Source organism: Anas acuta, chromosome 37 (assembly GCF_963932015.1).
Source record: "Anas acuta chromosome 37, bAnaAcu1.1, whole genome shotgun sequence".
Classification (NCBI taxonomy): Eukaryota; Metazoa; Chordata; class Aves; order Anseriformes; family Anatidae; genus Anas; species Anas acuta.
In genome coordinates, this window is record NC_089015.1 from 31,963 (window position 1) to 50,615 (window position 18,653).

An 18,653-nucleotide genomic window follows, 5' to 3' on the forward strand; every position below is an offset into this window, starting at 1 on the left:
ACATCCTCAGGCATAGCCTCCAGCTCCTCCACAACCACCACCAACCCGACCTCCTCCTCAGCAGCCTCCACTCCAGCATCCTCTGCTACCTCCTCGAGCCCGGCCTCCACCCCAACAACCTCGCCTCTCACCGCCTCGGTCACTGCCTCGGCTTCCACAGCCTCCACCTCAGTCACCGCCTCCACCTCCATCTCCTCGGCAACCGCCTCCACTCCGCAATCTTCTCTCACGGCCTCGACACCGTCCTCCACTCCCACCGCCTCCAGCTCGGCCTCCTCGCCCACCGCCTCGACTTCCACCTCCTCTGTCACCGCCTCCACTCCAACAACCTCGGCCACGGCCTCCACAGCCACATCCTCTGCAACCTCCTCAAGTCTGCAAACCACTCTCGCCCCCTCGAGCCCGTCCTCCACGTACACGGCCTCGACCTCAACCTCCTCGCTCACCGCCTCTACTCCAACATCCTCGCACACGGCCTCAACTCCAACATCCTCAGGCATAGCCTCCAGCTCCTCCACAACCACCACCAACCCGACCTCCTCCTCAGCAGCCTCCACTCCAGCATCCTCTGCTACCTCCTCGAGCCCGGCCTCCACCCCAACAACCTCGCCTCTCACCGCCTCGGTCACTGCCTCGGCTTCCACAGCCTCCACCTCAGTCACCGCCTCCACTCCGCAATCTTCTCTCACGGCCTCGACACCGTCCTCCACTCCCACCGCCTCCAGCTCGGCCTCCTCGCCCACCGCCTCGACTTCCACCTCCTCTGTCACCGCCTCCACTCCAACAACCTCGGCCACGGCCTCCACAGCCACATCCTCTGCAACCTCCTCAAGTCTGCAAACCACTCTCGCCCCCTCGAGCCCGTCCTCCACGTACACGGCCTCGACCTCAACCTCCTCGCTCACCGCCTCTACTCCAACATCCTCGCACACGGCCTCAACTCCAACATCCTCAGGCATAGCCTCCAGCTCCTCCACAACCACCACCAACCCGACCTCCTCCTCAGCAGCCTCCACTCCAGCATCCTCTGCTACCTCCTCGAGCCCGGCCTCCACCCCAACAACCTCGCCTCTAACCGCCTCGGTCACTGCCTCGGCTTCCACAGCCTCCACCTCCATCTCCTCGGCAACCGCCTCCACTCCGCAAACTTCTCTCACGGCCTCGACACCGTCCTCCACTCCCACCGCCTCCAGCTCGGCCTCCTCGCCCACCGCCTCGACTTCCACCTCCTCTGTCACCGCCTCCACTCCAACAACCTCGGCCACGGCCTCCACAGCCACATCCTCTGCAACCTCCTCAAGTCTGCAAACCACTCTCGCCCCCTCGAGCCCGTCCTCCACGTACACGGCCTCGACCTCAACCTCCTCGCTCACCGCCTCTACTCCAACATCCTCGCACACGGCCTCAACTCCAACATCCTCAGCCATAGCCTCCAGCTCCTCCACAACCACCACCAACCCGACCTCCTCCTCAGCAGCCTCCACTCCAGCATCCTCTGCTACCTCCTCGAGCCCGGCCTCCATCCCAACAACCTCGCCTCTCACCGCCTCGGTCACTGCCTCGGCTTCCACAGCCTCCACCTCAGTCACCGCCTCCACCTCCATCTCCTCGGCAACCGCCTCCACTCCGCAATCTTCTCTCACGGCCTCGACACCGTCCTCCACTCCCACCGCCTCCAGCTCGGCCTCCTCGCCCACCGCCTCGACTTCCACCTCCTCTGTCACCGCCTCCACTCCAACAACCTCGGCCACGGCCTCCACAGCCACATCCTCTGCAACCTCCTCAAGTCTGCAAACCACTCTCGCCCCCTCGAGCCCGTCCTCCACGTACACGGCCTCCACCTCAACCTCCTCGCTCACCGCCTCTACTCCAACATCCTCGCACACGGCCTCAACTCCAACATCCTCAGGCATAGCCTCCAGCTCCTCCACAACCACCACCAACCCGACCTCCTCCTCAGCAGCCTCCACTCCAGCATCCTCTGCTACCTCCTCGAGCCCGGCCTCCACCCCAACAACCTCGCCTCTCACCGCCTCGGTCACTGCCTCGGCTTCCACAGCCTCCACCTCAGTCACCGCCTCCACTCCGCAATCTTCTCTCACGGCCTCGACACCGTCCTCCACTCCCACCGCCTCCAGCTCGGCCTCCTCGCCCACCGCCTCGACTTCCACCTCCTCTGTCACCGCCTCCACTCCAACAACCTCGGCCACGGCCTCCACAGCCACATCCTCTGCAACCTCCTCAAGTCTGCAAACCACTCTCGCCCCCTCGAGCCCGTCCTCCACGTACACGGCCTCGACCTCAACCTCCTCGCTCACCGCCTCTACTCCAACATCCTCGCACACGGCCTCAACTCCAACATCCTCAGGCATAGCCTCCAGCTCCTCCACAACCACCACCAACCCGACCTCCTCCTCAGCAGCCTCCACTCCAGCATCCTCTGCTACCTCCTCGAGCCCGGCCTCCACCCCAACAACCTCGCCTCTCACCGCCTCGGTCACTGCCTCGGCTTCCACAGCCTCCACCTCAGTCACCGCCTCCACTCCGCAATCTTCTCTCACGGCCTCGACACCGTCCTCCACTCCCACCGCCTCCAGCTCGGCCTCCTCGCCCACCGCCTCGACTTCCACCTCCTCTGTCACCGCCTCCACTCCAACAACCTCGGCCACGGCCTCCACAGCCACATCCTCTGCAACCTCCTCAAGTCTGCAAACCACTCTCGCCCCCTCGAGCCCGTCCTCCACGTACAAGGCCTCGACCTCAACCTCCTCGCTCACCGCCTCTACTCCAACATCCTCGCACACGGCCTCAACTCCAACATCCTCAGGCATAGCCTCCAGCTCCTCCACAACCACCACCAACCCGACCTCCTCCTCAGCAGCCTCCACTCCAGCATCCTCTGCTACCTCCTCGAGCCCGGCCTCCACCCCAACAACCTCGCCTCTCACCGCCTCGGTCACTGCCTCGGCTTCCACAGCCTCCACCTCAGTCACCGCCTCCACTCCGCAATCTTCTCTCACGGCCTCGACACCGTCCTCCACTCCCACCGCCTCCAGCTCGGCCTCCTCGCCCACCGCCTCGACTTCCACCTCCTCTGTCACCGCCTCCACTCCAACAACCTCGGCCACGGCCTCTACAGCCACATCCTCTGCAACCTCCTCAAGTCTGCAAACCACTCTCGCCCCCTCGAGCCCGTCCTCCACGTATACGGCCTCGACCTCAACCTCCTCGCTCACCGCCTCTACTCCAACATCCTCGCACACGGCCTCAACTCCAACATCCTCAGGCATAGCCTCCAGCTCCTCCACAACCACCACCAACCCGACCTCCTCCTCAGCAGCCTCCACTCCAGCATCCTCTGCTACCTCCTCGAGCCCGGCCTCCACCCCAACAACCTCGCCTCTCACCGCCTCGGTCACTGCCTCGGCTTCCACAGCCTCCACCTCAGTCACCGCCTCCACTCCGCAATCTTCTCTCACGGCCTCGACACCGTCCTCCACTCCCACCGCCTCCAGCTCGGCCTCCTCGCCCACCGCCTCGACTTCCACCTCCTCTGTCACCGCCTCCACTCCAACAACCTCGGCCACGGCCTCCACAGCCACATCCTCTGCAACCTCCTCAAGTCTGCAAACCACTCTCGCCCCCTCGAGCCCGTCCTCCACGTACACGGCCTCGACCTCAACCTCCTCGCTCACCGCCTCTACTCCAACATCCTCGCACACGGCCTCAACTCCAACATCCTCAGGCATAGCCTCCAGCTCCTCCACAACCACCACCAACCCGACCTCCTCCTCAGCAGCCTCCACTCCAGCATCCTCTGCTACCTCCTCGAGCCCGGCCTCCACCCCAACAACCTCGCCTCTCACCGCCTCGGTCACTGCCTCGGCTTCCACAGCCTCCACCTCAGTCACCGCCTCCACTCCGCAATCTTCTCTCACGGCCTCGACACCGTCCTCCACTCCCACCGCCTCCAGCTCGGCCTCCTCGCCCACCGCCTCGACTTCCACCTCCTCTGTCACCGCCTCCACTCCAACAACCTCGGCCACGGCCTCTACAGCCACATCCTCTGCAACCTCCTCAAGTCTGCAAACCACTCTCGCCCCCTCGAGCCCGTCCTCCACGTACACGGCCTCAACCTCAACCTCCTCGCTCACCGCCTCTACTCCAACATCCTCGCACACGGCCTCAACTCCAACATCCTCAGGCATAGCCTCCAGCTCCTCCACAACCACCACCAACCCGACCTCCTCCTCAGCAGCCTCCACTCCAGCATCCTCTGCTACCTCCTCGAGCCCGGCCTCCACCCCAACAACCTCGCCTCTCACCGCCTCGGTCACTGCCTCGGCTTCCACAGCCTCCACCTCAGTCACCGCCTCCACTCCGCAATCTTCTCTCACGGCCTCGACACCGTCCTCCACTCCCACCGCCTCCAGCTCGGCCTCCTCGCCCACCGCCTCGACTTCCACCTCCTCTGTCACCGCCTCCACTCCAACAACCTCGGCCACGGCCTCCACAGCCACATCCTCTGCAACCTCCTCAAGTCTGCAAACCACTCTCGCCCCCTCGAGCCCGTCCTCCACGTACACGGCCTCGACCTCAACCTCCTCGCTCACCGCCTCTACTCCAACATCCTCGCACACGGCCTCAACTCCAACATCCTCAGGCATAGCCTCCAGCTCCTCCACAACCACCACCAACCCGACCTCCTCCTCAGCAGCCTCCACTCCAGCATCCTCTGCTACCTCCTCGAGCCCGGCCTCCACCCCAACAACCTCGCCTCTCACCGCCTCGGTCACTGCCTCGGCTTCCACAGCCTCCACCTCAGTCACCGCCTCCACCTCCATCTCCTCGGCAACCGCCTCCACTCCGCAATCTTCTCTCACGGCCTCGACACCGTCCTCCACTCCCACCGCCTCCAGCTCGGCCTCCTCGCCCACCGCCTCGACTTCCACCTCCTCTGTCACCGCCTCCACTCCAACAACCTCGCCCACGGCCTCCACAGCCACATCCTCTGCAACCTCCTCAAGTCTGCAAACCACTCTCGCCCCCTCGAGCCCGTCCTCCACGTACACGGCCTCGACCTCAACCTCCTCGCTCACCGCCTCTACTCCAACATCCTCGCACACGGCCTCAACTCCAACATCCTCAGGCATAGCCTCCAGCTCCTCCACAACCACCACCAACCCGACCTCCTCCTCAGCAGCCTCCACTCCAGCATCCTCTGCTACCTCCTCGAGCCCGGCCTCCACCCCAACAACCTCGCCTCTCACCGCCTCGGTCACTGCCTCGGCTTCCACAGCCTCCACCTCAGTCACCGCCTCCACTCCGCAATCTTCTCTCACGGCCTCGACACCGTCCTCCACTCCCACCGCCTCCAGCTCGGCCTCCTCGCCCACCGCCTCGACTTCCACCTCCTCTGTCACCGCCTCCACTCCAACAACCTCGGCCACGGCCTCCACAGCCACATCCTCTGCAACCTCCTCAAGTCTGCAAACCACTCTCGCCCCCTCGAGCCCGTCCTCCACGTACACGGCCTCGACCTCAACCTCCTCGCTCACCGCCTCTACTCCAACATCCTCGCACACGGCCTCAACTCCAACATCCTCAGGCATAGCCTCCAGCTCCTCCACAACCACCACCAACCCGACCTCCTCCTCAGCAGCCTCCACTCCAGCATCCTCTGCTACCTCCTCGAGCCCGGCCTCCACCCCAACAACCTCGCCTCTCACCGCCTCGGTCACTGCCTCGGCTTCCACAGCCTCCACCTCAGTCACCGCCTCCACTCCGCAATCTTCTCTCACGGCCTCGACACCGTCCTCCACTCCCACCGCCTCCAGCTCGGCCTCCTCGCCCACCGCCTCGACTTCCACCTCCTCTGTCACCGCCTCCACTCCAACAACCTCGGCCACGGCCTCCACAGCCACATCCTCTGCAACCTCCTCAAGTCTGCAAACCACTCTCGCCCCCTCGAGCCCGTCCTCCACGTACACGGCCTCCACCTCAACCTCCTCGCTCACCGCCTCTACTCCAACATCCTCGCACACGGCCTCAACTCCAACATCCTCAGGCATAGCCTCCAGCTCCTCCACAACCACCACCAACCCGACCTCCTCCTCAGCAGCCTCCACTCCAGCATCCTCTGCTACCTCCTCGAGCCCGGCCTCCACCCCAACAACCTCGCCTCTCACCGCCTCGGTCACTGCCTCGGCTTCCACAGCCTCCACCTCAGTCACCGCCTCCACTCCGCAATCTTCTCTCACGGCCTCGACACCGTCCTCCACTCCCACCGCCTCCAGCTCGGCCTCCTCGCCCACCGCCTCGACTTCCACCTCCTCTGTCACCGCCTCCACTCCAACAACCTCGGCCACGGCCTCCACAGCCACATCCTCTGCAACCTCCTCAAGTCTGCAAACCACTCTCGCCCCCTCGAGCCCGTCCTCCACGTACACGGCCTCCACCTCAACCTCCTCGCTCACCGCCTCTACTCCAACATCCTCGCACACGGCCTCAACTCCAACATCCTCAGGCATAGCCTCCAGCTCCTCCACAACCACCACCAACCCGACCTCCTCCTCAGCAGCCTCCACTCCAGCATCCTCTGCTACCTCCTCGAGCCCGGCCTCCACCCCAACAACCTCGCCTCTCACCGCCTCGGTCACTGCCTCGGCTTCCACAGCCTCCACCTCAGTCACCGCCTCCACTCCGCAATCTTCTCTCACGGCCTCGACACCGTCCTCCACTCCCACCGCCTCCAGCTCGGCCTCCTCGCCCACCGCCTCGACTTCCACCTCCTCTGTCACCGCCTCCACTCCAACAACCTCGGCCACGGCCTCCACAGCCACATCCTCTGCAACCTCCTCAAGTCTGCAAACCACTCTCGCCCCCTCGAGCCCGTCCTCCACGTACACGGCCTCAACCTCAACCTCCTCGCTCACCGCCTCTACTCCAACATCCTCGCACACGGCCTCAACTCCAACATCCTCAGGCATAGCCTCCAGCTCCTCCACAACCACCACCAACCCGACCTCCTCCTCAGTAGCCTCCACTCCAGCATCCTCTGCTACCTCCTCGAGCCCGGCCTCCACCCCAACAACCTCTCCTCTCACCGCCTCGGTCACTGCCTCGGCTTCCACAGCCTCCACCTCAGTCACCGCCTCCACTCCGCAATCTTCTCTCACGGCCTCGACACCGTCCTCCACTCCCACCGCCTCCAGCTCGGCCTCCTCGCCCACCGCCTCGACTTCCACCTCCTCTGTCACCGCCTCCACTCCAACAACCTCGGCCACGGCCTCCACAGCCACATCCTCTGCAACCTCCTCAAGTCTGCAAACCACTCTCGCCCCCTCGAGCCCGTCCTCCACGTACACGGCCTCCACCTCAACCTCCTCGCTCACCGCCTCTACTCCAACATCCTCGCACACGGCCTCAACTCCAACATCCTCAGGCATAGCCTCCAGCTCCTCCACAACCACCACCAACCCGACCTCCTCCTCAGCAGCCTCCACTCCAGCATCCTCTGCTACCTCCTCGAGCCCGGCCTCCACCCCAACAACCTCGCCTCTCACCGCCTCGGTCACTGCCTCGGCTTCCACAGCCTCCACCTCAGTCACCGCCTCCACTCCGCAATCTTCTCTCACGGCCTCGACACCGTCCTCCACTCCCACCGCCTCCAGCTCGGCCTCCTCGCCCACCGCCTCGACTTCCACCTCCTCTGTCACCGCCTCCACTCCAACAACCTCGGCCACGGCCTCCACAGCCACATCCTCTGCAACCTCCTCAAGTCTGCAAACCACTCTCGCCCCCTCGAGCCCGTCCTCCACGTACACGGCCTCGACCTCAACCTCCTCGCTCACCGCCTCTACTCCAACATCCTCGCACACGGCCTCAACTCCAACATCCTCAGGCATAGCCTCCAGCTCCTCCACAACCACCACCAACCCGACCTCCTCCTCAGCAGCCTCCACTCCAGCATCCTCTGCTACCTCCTCGAGCCCGGCCTCCACCCCAACAACCTCGCCTCTCACCGCCTCGGTCACTGCCTCGGCTTCCACAGCCTCCACCTCAGTCACCGCCTCCACTCCGCAATCTTCTCTCACGGCCTCGACACCGTCCTCCACTCCCACCGCCTCCAGCTCGGCCTCCTCGCCCACCGCCTCGACTTCCACCTCCTCTGTCACCGCCTCCACTCCAACAACCTCGCCCACGGCCTCCACAGCCACATCCTCTGCAACCTCCTCAAGTCTGCAAACCACTCTCGCCCCCTCGAGCCCGTCCTCCACGTACACGGCCTCCACCTCAACCTCCTCGCTCACCGCCTCTACTCCAACATCCTCGCACACGGCCTCAACTCCAACATCCTCAGGCATAGCCTCCAGCTCCTCCACAACCACCACCAACCCGACCTCCTCCTCAGCAGCCTCCACTCCAGCATCCTCTGCTACCTCCTCGAGCCCGGCCTCCACCCCAACAACCTCGCCTCTCACCGCCTCGGTCACTGCCTCGGCTTCCACAGCCTCCACCTCCATCTCCTCGGCAACCGCCTCCACTCCGCAATCTTCTCTCACGGCCTCGACACCGTCCTCCACTCCCACCGCCTCCAGCTTGGCCTCCTCGCCCACCGCCTCGACTTCCACCTCCTCTGTCACCGCCTCCACTCCAACAACCTCGGCCACGGCCTCCACAGCCACATCCTCTGCAACCTCCTCAAGTCTGCAAACCACTCTCGCCCCCTCGAGCCCGTCCTCCACGTACACGGCCTCAACCTCAACCTCCTCGCTCACCGCCTCTACTCCAACATCCTCGCACACGGCCTCAACTCCAACATCCTCAGGCATAGCCTCCAGCTCCTCCACAACCACCACCAACCCGACCTCCTCCTCAGCAGCCTCCACTCCAGCATCCTCTGCTACCTCCTCGAGCCCGGCCTCCACCCCAACAACCTCGCCTCTAACCGCCTCGGTCACTGCCTCGGCTTCCACAGCCTCCACCTCCATCTCCTCGGCAACCGCCTCCACTCCGCAAACTTCTCTCACGGCCTCGACACCGTCCTCCACTCCCACCGCCTCCAGCTCGGCCTCCTCGCCCACCGCCTCGACTTCCACCTCCTCTGTCACCGCCTCCACTCCAACAACCTCGGCCACGGCCTCCACAGCCACATCCTCTGCAACCTCCTCAAGTCTGCAAACCACTCTCGCCCCCTCGAGCCCGTCCTCCACGTACACGGCCTCGACCTCAACCTCCTCGCTCACCGCCTCTACTCCAACATCCTCGCACACGGCCTCAACTCCAACATCCTCAGGCATAGCCTCCAGCTCCTCCACAACCACCACCAACCCGACCTCCTCCTCAGCAGCCTCCACTCCAGCATCCTCTGCTACCTCCTCGAGCCCGGCCTCCACCCCAACAACCTCGCCTCTCACCGCCTCGGTCACTGCCTCGGCTTCCACAGCCTCCACCTCAGTCACCGCCTCCACTCCGCAATCTTCTCTCACGGCCTCGACACCGTCCTCCACTCCCACCGCCTCCAGCTCGGCCTCCTCGCCCACCGCCTCGACTTCCACCTCCTCTGTCACCGCCTCCACTCCAACAACCTCGGCCACGGCCTCCACAGCCACATCCTCTGCAACCTCCTCAAGTCTGCAAACCACTCTCGCCCCCTCGAGCCCGTCCTCCACGTACACGGCCTCGACCTCAACCTCCTCGCTCACCGCCTCTACTCCAACATCCTCGCACACGGCCTCAACTCCAACATCCTCAGGCATAGCCTCCAGCTCCTCCACAACCACCACCAACCCGACCTCCTCCTCAGCAGCCTCCACTCCAGCATCCTCTGCTACCTCCTCGAGCCCGGCCTCCACCCCAACAACCTCACCTCTCACCGCCTCGGTCACTGCCTCGGCTTCCACAGCCTCCACCTCAGTCACCGCCTCCACCTCCATCTCCTCGGCAACCGCCTCCACTCCGCAATCTTCTCTCACGGCCTCGACACCGTCCTCCACTCCCACCGCCTCCAGCTCGGCCTCCTCGCCCACCGCCTCGACTTCCACCTCCTCTGTCACCGCCTCCACTCCAACAACCTCGCCCACGGCCTCCACAGCCACATCCTCTGCAACCTCCTCAAGTCTGCAAACCACTCTCGCCCCCTCGAGCCCGTCCTCCACGTACACGGCCTCCACCTCAACCTCCTCGCTCACCGCCTCTACTCCAACATCCTCGCACACGGCCTCAACTCCAACATCCTCAGGCATAGCCTCCAGCTCCTCCACAACCACCACCAACCCGACCTCCTCCTCAGCAGCCTCCACTCCAGCATCCTCTGCTACCTCCTCGAGCCCGGCCTCCACCCCAACAACCTCGCCTCTCACCGCCTCGGTCACTGCCTCGGCTTCCACAGCCTCCACCTCAGTCACCGCCTCCACCTCCATCTCCTCGGCAACCGCCTCCACTCCGCAATCTTCTCTCACGGCCTCGACACCGTCCTCCACTCCCACCGCATCCAGCTCGGCCTCCTCGCCCACCGCTTCGACTTCTACCTCCTCTGTCACCGCCTCCACTCCAACAACCTCGCCCACGGCCTCCACAGCCACATCCTCTGCAACCTCCTCAAGTCTGCAAACCACTCTCGCCCCCTCGAGCCCGTCCTCCACGTACACGGCCTCGACCTCAACCTCCTCGCTCACCGCCTCTACACCAACATCCTCGCACACGGCCTCAACTCCAACATCCTCAGGCATAGCCTCCAGCTCCTCCACAACCACCACCAACCCGACCTCCTCCTCAGCAGCCTCCACTCCAGCATCCTCTGCTACCTCCTCGAGCCCGGCCTCCACCCCAACAACCTCGCCTCTCACCGCCTCGGTCACTGCCTCGGCTTCCACAGCCTCCACCTCAGTCACCGCCTCCACTCCGCAATCTTCTCTCACGGCCTCGACACCGTCCTCCACTCCCACCGCCTCCAGCTCGGCCTCCTCGCCCACCGCCTCGACTTCCACCTCCTCTGTCACCGCCTCCACTCCAACAACCTCGGCCACGGCCTCCACAGCCACATCCTCTGCAACCTCCTCAAGTCTGCAAACCACTCTCGCCCCCTCGAGCCCGTCCTCCACGTACACGGCCTCGACCTCAACCTCCTCGCTCACCGCCTCTACTCCAACATCCTCGCACACGGCCTCAACTCCAACATCCTCAGGCATAGCCTCCAGCTCCTCCACAACCACCACCAACCCGACCTCCTCCTCAGCAGCCTCCACTCCAGCATCCTCTGCTACCTCCTCGAGCCCGGCCTCCACCCCAACAACCTCACCTCTCACCGCCTCGGTCACTGCCTCGGCTTCCACAGCCTCCACCTCAGTCACCGCCTCCACCTCCATCTCCTCGGCAACCGCCTCCACTCCGCAATCTTCTCTCACGGCCTCGACACCGTCCTCCACTCCCACCGCCTCCAGCTCGGCCTCCTCGCCCACCGCCTCGACTTCCACCTCCTCTGTCACCGCCTCCACTCCAACAACCTCGGCCACGGCCTCCACAGCCACATCCTCTGCAACCTCCTCAAGTCTGCAAACCACTCTCGCCCCCTCGAGCCCGTCCTCCACGTACACGGCCTCAACCTCAACCTCCTCGCTCACCGCCTCTACTCCAACATCCTCGCACACGGCCTCAACTCCAACATCCTCAGGCATAGCCTCCAGCTCCTCCACAACCACCACCAACCCGACCTCCTCCTCAGCAGCCTCCACTCCAGCATCCTCTGCTACCTCCTCGAGCCCGGCCTCCACCCCAACAACCTCGCCTCTAACCGCCTCGGTCACTGCCTCGGCTTCCACAGCCTCCACCTCCATCTCCTCGGCAACCGCCTCCACTCCGCAAACTTCTCTCACGGCCTCGACACCGTCCTCCACTCCCACCGCCTCCAGCTCGGCCTCCTCGCCCACCGCCTCGACTTCCACCTCCTCTGTCACCGCCTCCACTCCAACAACCTCGGCCACGGCCTCCACAGCCACATCCTCTGCAACCTCCTCAAGTCTGCAAACCACTCTCGCCCCCTCGAGCCCGTCCTCCACGTACACGGCCTCGACCTCAACCTCCTCGCTCACCGCCTCTACTCCAACATCCTCGCACACGGCCTCAACTCCAACATCCTCAGGCATAGCCTCCAGCTCCTCCACAACCACCACCAACCCGACCTCCTCCTCAGCAGCCTCCACTCCAGCATCCTCTGCTACCTCCTCGAGCCCGGCCTCCATCCCAACAACCTCGCCTCTCACCGCCTCGGTCACTGCCTCGGCTTCCACAGCCTCCACCTCAGTCACCGCCTCCACCTCCATCTCCTCGGCAACCGCCTCCACTCCGCAATCTTCTCTCACGGCCTCGACACCGTCCTCCACTCCCACCGCCTCCAGCTCGGCCTCCTCGCCCACCGCCTCGACTTCCACCTCCTCTGTCACCGCCTCCACTCCAACAACCTCGGCCACGGCCTCCACAGCCACATCCTCTGCAACCTCCTCAAGTCTGCAAACCACTCTCGCCCCCTCGAGCCCGTCCTCCACGTACACGGCCTCGACCTCAACCTCCTCGCTCACCGCCTCTACTCCAACATCCTCGCACACGGCCTCAACTCCAACATCCTCAGGCATAGCCTCCAGCTCCTCCACAACCACCACCAACCCGACCTCCTCCTCAGCAGCCTCCACTCCAGCATCCTCTGCTACCTCCTCGAGCCCGGCCTCCACCCCAACAACCTCGCCTCTCACCGCCTCGGTCACTGCCTCGGCTTCCACAGCCTCCACCTCAGTCACCGCCTCCACTCCGCAATCTTCTCTCACGGCCTCGACACCGTCCTCCACTCCCACCGCCTCCAGCTCGGCCTCCTCGCCCACCGCCTCGACTTCCACCTCCTCTGTCACCGCCTCCACTCCAACAACCTCGGCCACGGCCTCCACAGCCACATCCTCTGCAACCTCCTCAAGTCTGCAAACCACTCTCGCCCCCTCGAGCCCGTCCTCCACGTACACGGCCTCGACCTCAACCTCCTCGCTCACCGCCTCTACTCCAACATCCTCGCACACGGCCTCAACTCCAACATCCTCAGGCATAGCCTCCAGCTCCTCCACAACCACCACCAACCCGACCTCCTCCTCAGCAGCCTCCACTCCAGCATCCTCTGCTACCTCCTCGAGCCCGGCCTCCACCCCAACAACCTCGCCTCTCACCGCCTCGGTCACTGCCTCGGCTTCCACAGCCTCCACCTCAGTCACCGCCTCCACTCCGCAATCTTCTCTCACGGCCTCGACACCGTCCTCCACTCCCACCGCCTCCAGCTCGGCCTCCTCGCCCACCGCCTCGACTTCCACCTCCTCTGTCACCGCCTCCACTCCAACAACCTCGGCCACGGCCTCCACAGCCACATCCTCTGCAACCTCCTCAAGTCTGCAAACCACTCTCGCCCCCTCGAGCCCGTCCTCCACGTACACGGCCTCGACCTCAACCTCCTCGCTCACCGCCTCTACTCCAACATCCTCGCACACGGCCTCAACTCCAACATCCTCAGGCATAGCCTCCAGCTCCTCCACAACCACCACCAACCCGACCTCCTCCTCAGCAGCCTCCACTCCAGCATCCTCTGCTACCTCCTCGAGCCCGGCCTCCACCCCAACAACCTCGCCTCTCACCGCCTCGGTCACTGCCTCGGCTTCCACAGCCTCCACCTCAGTCACCGCCTCCACTCCGCAATCTTCTCTCACGGCCTCGACACCGTCCTCCACTCCCACCGCCTCCAGCTCGGCCTCCTCGCCCACCGCCTCGACTTCCACCTCCTCTGTCACCGCCTCCACTCCAACAACCTCGGCCACGGCCTCCACAGCCACATCCTCTGCAACCTCCTCAAGTCTGCAAACCACTCTCGCCCCCTCGAGCCCGTCCTCCACGTACACGGCCTCGACCTCAACCTCCTCGCTCACCGCCTCTACTCCAACATCCTCGCACACGGCCTCAACTCCAACATCCTCAGGCATAGCCTCCAGCTCCTCCACAACCACCACCAACCCGACCTCCTCCTCAGCAGCCTCCACTCCAGCATCCTCTGCTACCTCCTCGAGCCCAGCCTCCACCCCAACAACCTCGCCTCTCACCGCCTCGGTCACTGCCTCGGCTTCCACAGCCTCCACCTCAGTCACCGCCTCCACTCCGCAATCTTCTCTCACGGCCTCGACACCGTCCTCCACTCCCACCGCCTCCAGCTCGGCCTCCTCGCCCACCGCCTCGACTTCCACCTCCTCTGTCACCGCCTCCACTCCAACAACCTCGCCCACGGCCTCCACAGCCACATCCTCTGCAACCTCCTCAAGTCTGCAAACCACTCTCGCCCCCTCGAGCCCGTCCTCCACGTACACGGCCTCCACCTCAACCTCCTCGCTCACCGCCTCTACTCCAACATCCTCGCACACGGCCTCAACTCCAACATCCTCAGGCATAGCCTCCAGCTCCTCCACAACCACCACCAACCCGACCTCCTCCTCAGCAGCCTCCACTCCAGCATCCTCTGCTACCTCCTCGAGCCCGGCCTCCACCCCAACAACCTCGCCTCTCACCGCCTCGGTCACTGCCTCGGCTTCCACAGCCTCCACCTCAGTCACCGCCTCCACTCCGCAATCTTCTCTCACGGCCTCGACACCGTCCTCCACTCCCACCGCCTCCAGCTCGGCCTCCTCGCCCACCGCCTCGACTTCCACCTCCTCTGTCACCGCCTCCACTCCAACAACCTCGGCCACGGCCTCCACAGCCACATCCTCTGCAACCTCCTCAAGTCTGCAAACCACTCTCGCCCCCTCGAGCCCGTCCTCCACGTACACGGCCTCCACCTCAACCTCCTCGCTCACCGCCTCTACTCCAACATCCTCGCACACGGCCTCAACTCCAACATCCTCAGGCATAGCCTCCAGCTCCTCCACAACCACCACCAACCCGACCTCCTCCTCAGCAGCCTCCACTCCAGCATCCTCTGCTACCTCCTCGAGCCCGGCCTCCACCCCAACAACCTCGCCTCTCACCGCCTCGGTCACTGCCTCGGCTTCCACAGCCTCCACCTCAGTCACCGCCTCCACTCCGCAATCTTCTCTCACGGCCTCGACACCGTCCTCCACTCCCACCGCCTCCAGCTCGGCCTCCTCGCCCACCGCCTCGACTTCCACCTCCTCTGTCACCGCCTCCACTCCAACAACCTCGGCCACGGCCTCCACAGCCACATCCTCTGCAACCTCCTCAAGTCTGCAAACCACTCTCGCCCCCTCGAGCCCGTCCTCCACGTACACGGCCTCCACCTCAACCTCCTCGCTCACCGCCTCTACTCCAACATCCTCGCACACGGCCTCAACTCCAACATCCTCAGGCATAGCCTCCAGCTCCTCCACAACCACCACCAACCCGACCTCCTCCTCAGCAGCCTCCACTCCAGCATCCTCTGCTACCTCCTCGAGCCCGGCCTCCACCCCAACAACCTCGCCTCTCACCGCCTCGGTCACTGCCTCGGCTTCCACAGCCTCCACCTCAGTCACCGCCTCCACTCCGCAATCTTCTCTCACGGCCTCGACACCGTCCTCCACTCCCACCGCCTCCAGCTCGGCCTCCTCGCCCACCGCCTCGACTTCCACCTCCTCTGTCACCGCCTCCACTCCAACAACCTCGGCCACGGCCTCCACAGCCACATCCTCTGCAACCTCCTCAAGTCTGCAAACCACTCTCGCCCCCTCGAGCCCGTCCTCCACGTACACGGCCTCGACCTCAACCTCCTCGCTCACCGCCTCTACTCCAACATCCTCGCACACGGCCTCAACTCCAACATCCTCAGGCATAGCCTCCAGCTCCTCCACAACCACCACCAACCCGACCTCCTCCTCAGCAGCCTCCACTCCAGCATCCTCTGCTACCTCCTCGAGCCCAGCCTCCACCCCAACAACCTCGCCTCTCACCGCCTCGGTCACTGCCTCGGCTTCCACAGCCTCCACCTCAGTCACCGCCTCCACTCCGCAATCTTCTCTCACGGCCTCGACACCGTCCTCCACTCCCACCGCCTCCAGCTCGGCCTCCTCGCCCACCGCCTCGACTTCCACCTCCTCTGTCACCGCCTCCACTCCAACAACCTCGGCCACGGCCTCCACAGCCACATCCTCTGCAACCTCCTCAAGTCTGCAAACCACTCTCGCCCCCTCGAGCCCGTCCTCCACGTACACGGCCTCGACCTCAACCTCCTCGCTCACCGCCTCTACTCCAACATCCTCGCACACGGCCTCAACTCCAACATCCTCAGGCATAGCCTCCAGCTCCTCCACAACCACCACCAACCCGACCTCCTCCTCAGCAGCCTCCACTCCAGCATCCTCTGCTACCTCCTCGAGCCCGGCCTCCACCCCAACAACCTCGCCTCTCACCGCCTCGGTCACTGCCTCGGCTTCCACAGCCTCCACCTCAGTCACCGCCTCCACTCCGCAATCTTCTCTCACGGCCTCGACACCGTCCTCCACTCCCACCGCCTCCAGCTCGGCCTCCTCGCCCACCGCCTCGACTTCCACCTCCTCTGTCACCGCCTCCACTCCAACAACCTCGGCCACGGCCTCCACAGCCACATCCTCTGCAACCTCCTCAAGTCTGCAAACCACTCTCGCCCCCTCGAGCCCGTCCTCCATGTACACGGCCTCGACCTCAACCTCCTCGCTCACCGCCTCTACTCCAACATCCTCGCACACGGCCTCAACTCCAACATCCTCAGGCATAGCCTCCAGCTCCTCCACAACCACCACCAACCCGACCTCCTCCTCAGCAGCCTCCACTCCAGCATCCTCTGCTACCTCCTCGAGCCCGGCCTCCACCCCAACAACCTCGCCTCTCACCGCCTCGGTCACTGCCTCGGCTTCCACAGCCTCCACCTCAGTCACCGCCTCCACTCCGCAATCTTCTCTCACGGCCTCGACACCGTCCTCCACTCCCACCGCCTCCAGCTCGGCCTCCTCGCCCACCGCCTCGACTTCCACCTCCTCTGTCACCGCCTCCACTCCAACAACCTCGGCCACGGCCTCCACAGCCACATCCTCTGCAACCTCCTCAAGTCTGCAAACCACTCTCGCCCCCTCGAGCCCGTCCTCCACGTACACGGCCTCGACCTCAACCTCCTCGCTCACCGCCTCTACTCCAACATCCTCGCACACGGCCTCAACTCCAACATCCTCAGGCATAGCCTCCAGCTCCTCCACAACCACCACCAACCCGACCTCCTCCTCAGCAGCCTCCACTCCAGCATCCTCTGCTACCTCCTCGAGCCCGGCCTCCACCCCAACAACCTCGCCTCTCACCGCCTCGGTCACTGCCTCGGCTTCCACAGCCTCCACCTCAGTCACCGCCTCCACTCCGCAATCTTCTCTCACGGCCTCGACACCGTCCTCCACTCCCACCGCCTCCAGCTCGGCCTCCTCGCCCACCGCCTCGACTTCCACCTCCTCTGTCACCGCCTCCACTCCAACAACCTCGGCCACGGCCTCCACAGCCACATCCTCTGCAACCTCCTCAAGTCTGCAAACCACTCTCGCCCCCTCGAGCCCGTCCTCCACGTACACGGCCTCCACCTCAACCTCCTCGCTCACCGCCTCTACTCCAACATCCTCGCACACGGCCTCAACTCCAACATCCTCAGGCATAGCCTCCAGCTCCTCCACAACCACCACCAACCCGACCTCCTCCTCAGCAGCCTCCACTCCAGCATCCTCTGCTACCTCCTCGAGCCCGGCCTCCACCCCAACAACCTCGCCTCTCACCGCCTCGGTCACTGCCTCGGCTTCCACAGCCTCCACCTCAGTCACCGCCTCCACTCCGCAATCTTCTCTCACGGCCTCGACACCGTCCTCCACTCCCACCGCCTCCAGCTCGGCCTCCTCGCCCACCGCCTCGACTTCCACCTCCTCTGTCACCGCCTCCACTCCAACAACCTCGGCCACGGCCTCCACAGCCACATCCTCCGCAACCTCCTCAAGTCTGCAAACCACTCTCGCCCCCTCGAGCCCGTCCTCCACGTACACGGCCTCGACCTCAACCTCCTCGCTCACCGCCTCTACTCCAACATCCTCGCACACGGCCTCAACTCCAACATCCTCAGGCATAGCCTCCAGCTCCTCCACAACCACCACCAACCCGACCTCCTCCTCAGCAGCCTCCACTCCAGCATCCTCTGCTACCTCCTCGAGCCCGGCCTCCACCCCAACAACCTCGCCTCTCACCGCCTCGGTCACTGCCTCGGCTTCCACAGCCTCCACCTCAGTCACCGCCTCCACTCCGCAATCTTCTCTCACGGCCTCGACACCGTCCTCCACTCCCACCGCCTCCAGCTCGGCCTCCTCGCCCACCGCCTCGACTTCCACCTCCTCTGTCACCGCCTCCACTCCAACAACCTCGGCCACGGCCTCTACAGCCACATCCTCTGCAACCTCCTCAAGTCTGCAAACCACTCTCGCCCCCTCGAGCCCGTCCTCCACGTACACGACCTCGACCTCAACCTCCTCGCTCACCGCCTCTACTCCAACATCCTCGCACACGGCCTCAACTCCAACATCCTCAGGCATAGCCTCCAGCTCCTCCACAACCACCACCAACCCGACCTCCTCCTCAGCAGCCTC

General features: G+C 64.6%; 1 protein-coding gene across 1 annotated transcript in view; it reads left to right on the forward strand.

Moving 5' to 3' along the window:
• Positions 1-1,080: 1,080 nt before the first annotated feature.
• The window catches only part of LOC137846682 (platelet binding protein GspB-like), a gene marked incomplete at its 5' end in the record, with an annotated part of 32,767 nt that continues 15,194 nt past the window's right edge, over positions 1,081-18,653 (forward strand). The window contains 13 exons of the mRNA XM_068664754.1: positions 1,081-1,280; positions 1,374-1,962; positions 2,167-2,346; positions 3,529-3,662; positions 3,975-4,175; positions 4,752-4,992; positions 5,212-5,608; positions 7,298-7,444; positions 8,513-9,351; positions 9,663-10,243; positions 10,332-10,729; positions 11,189-12,681; positions 18,366-18,595. Coding sequence (XP_068520855.1) covers positions 1,081-1,280; positions 1,374-1,962; positions 2,167-2,346; positions 3,529-3,662; positions 3,975-4,175; positions 4,752-4,992; positions 5,212-5,608; positions 7,298-7,444; positions 8,513-9,351; positions 9,663-10,243; positions 10,332-10,729; positions 11,189-12,681; positions 18,366-18,595 — 5,630 coding nt within the window. The remainder of the gene's footprint in view (positions 1,281-1,373; positions 1,963-2,166; positions 2,347-3,528; positions 3,663-3,974; positions 4,176-4,751; positions 4,993-5,211; positions 5,609-7,297; positions 7,445-8,512; positions 9,352-9,662; positions 10,244-10,331; positions 10,730-11,188; positions 12,682-18,365; positions 18,596-18,653) is intronic.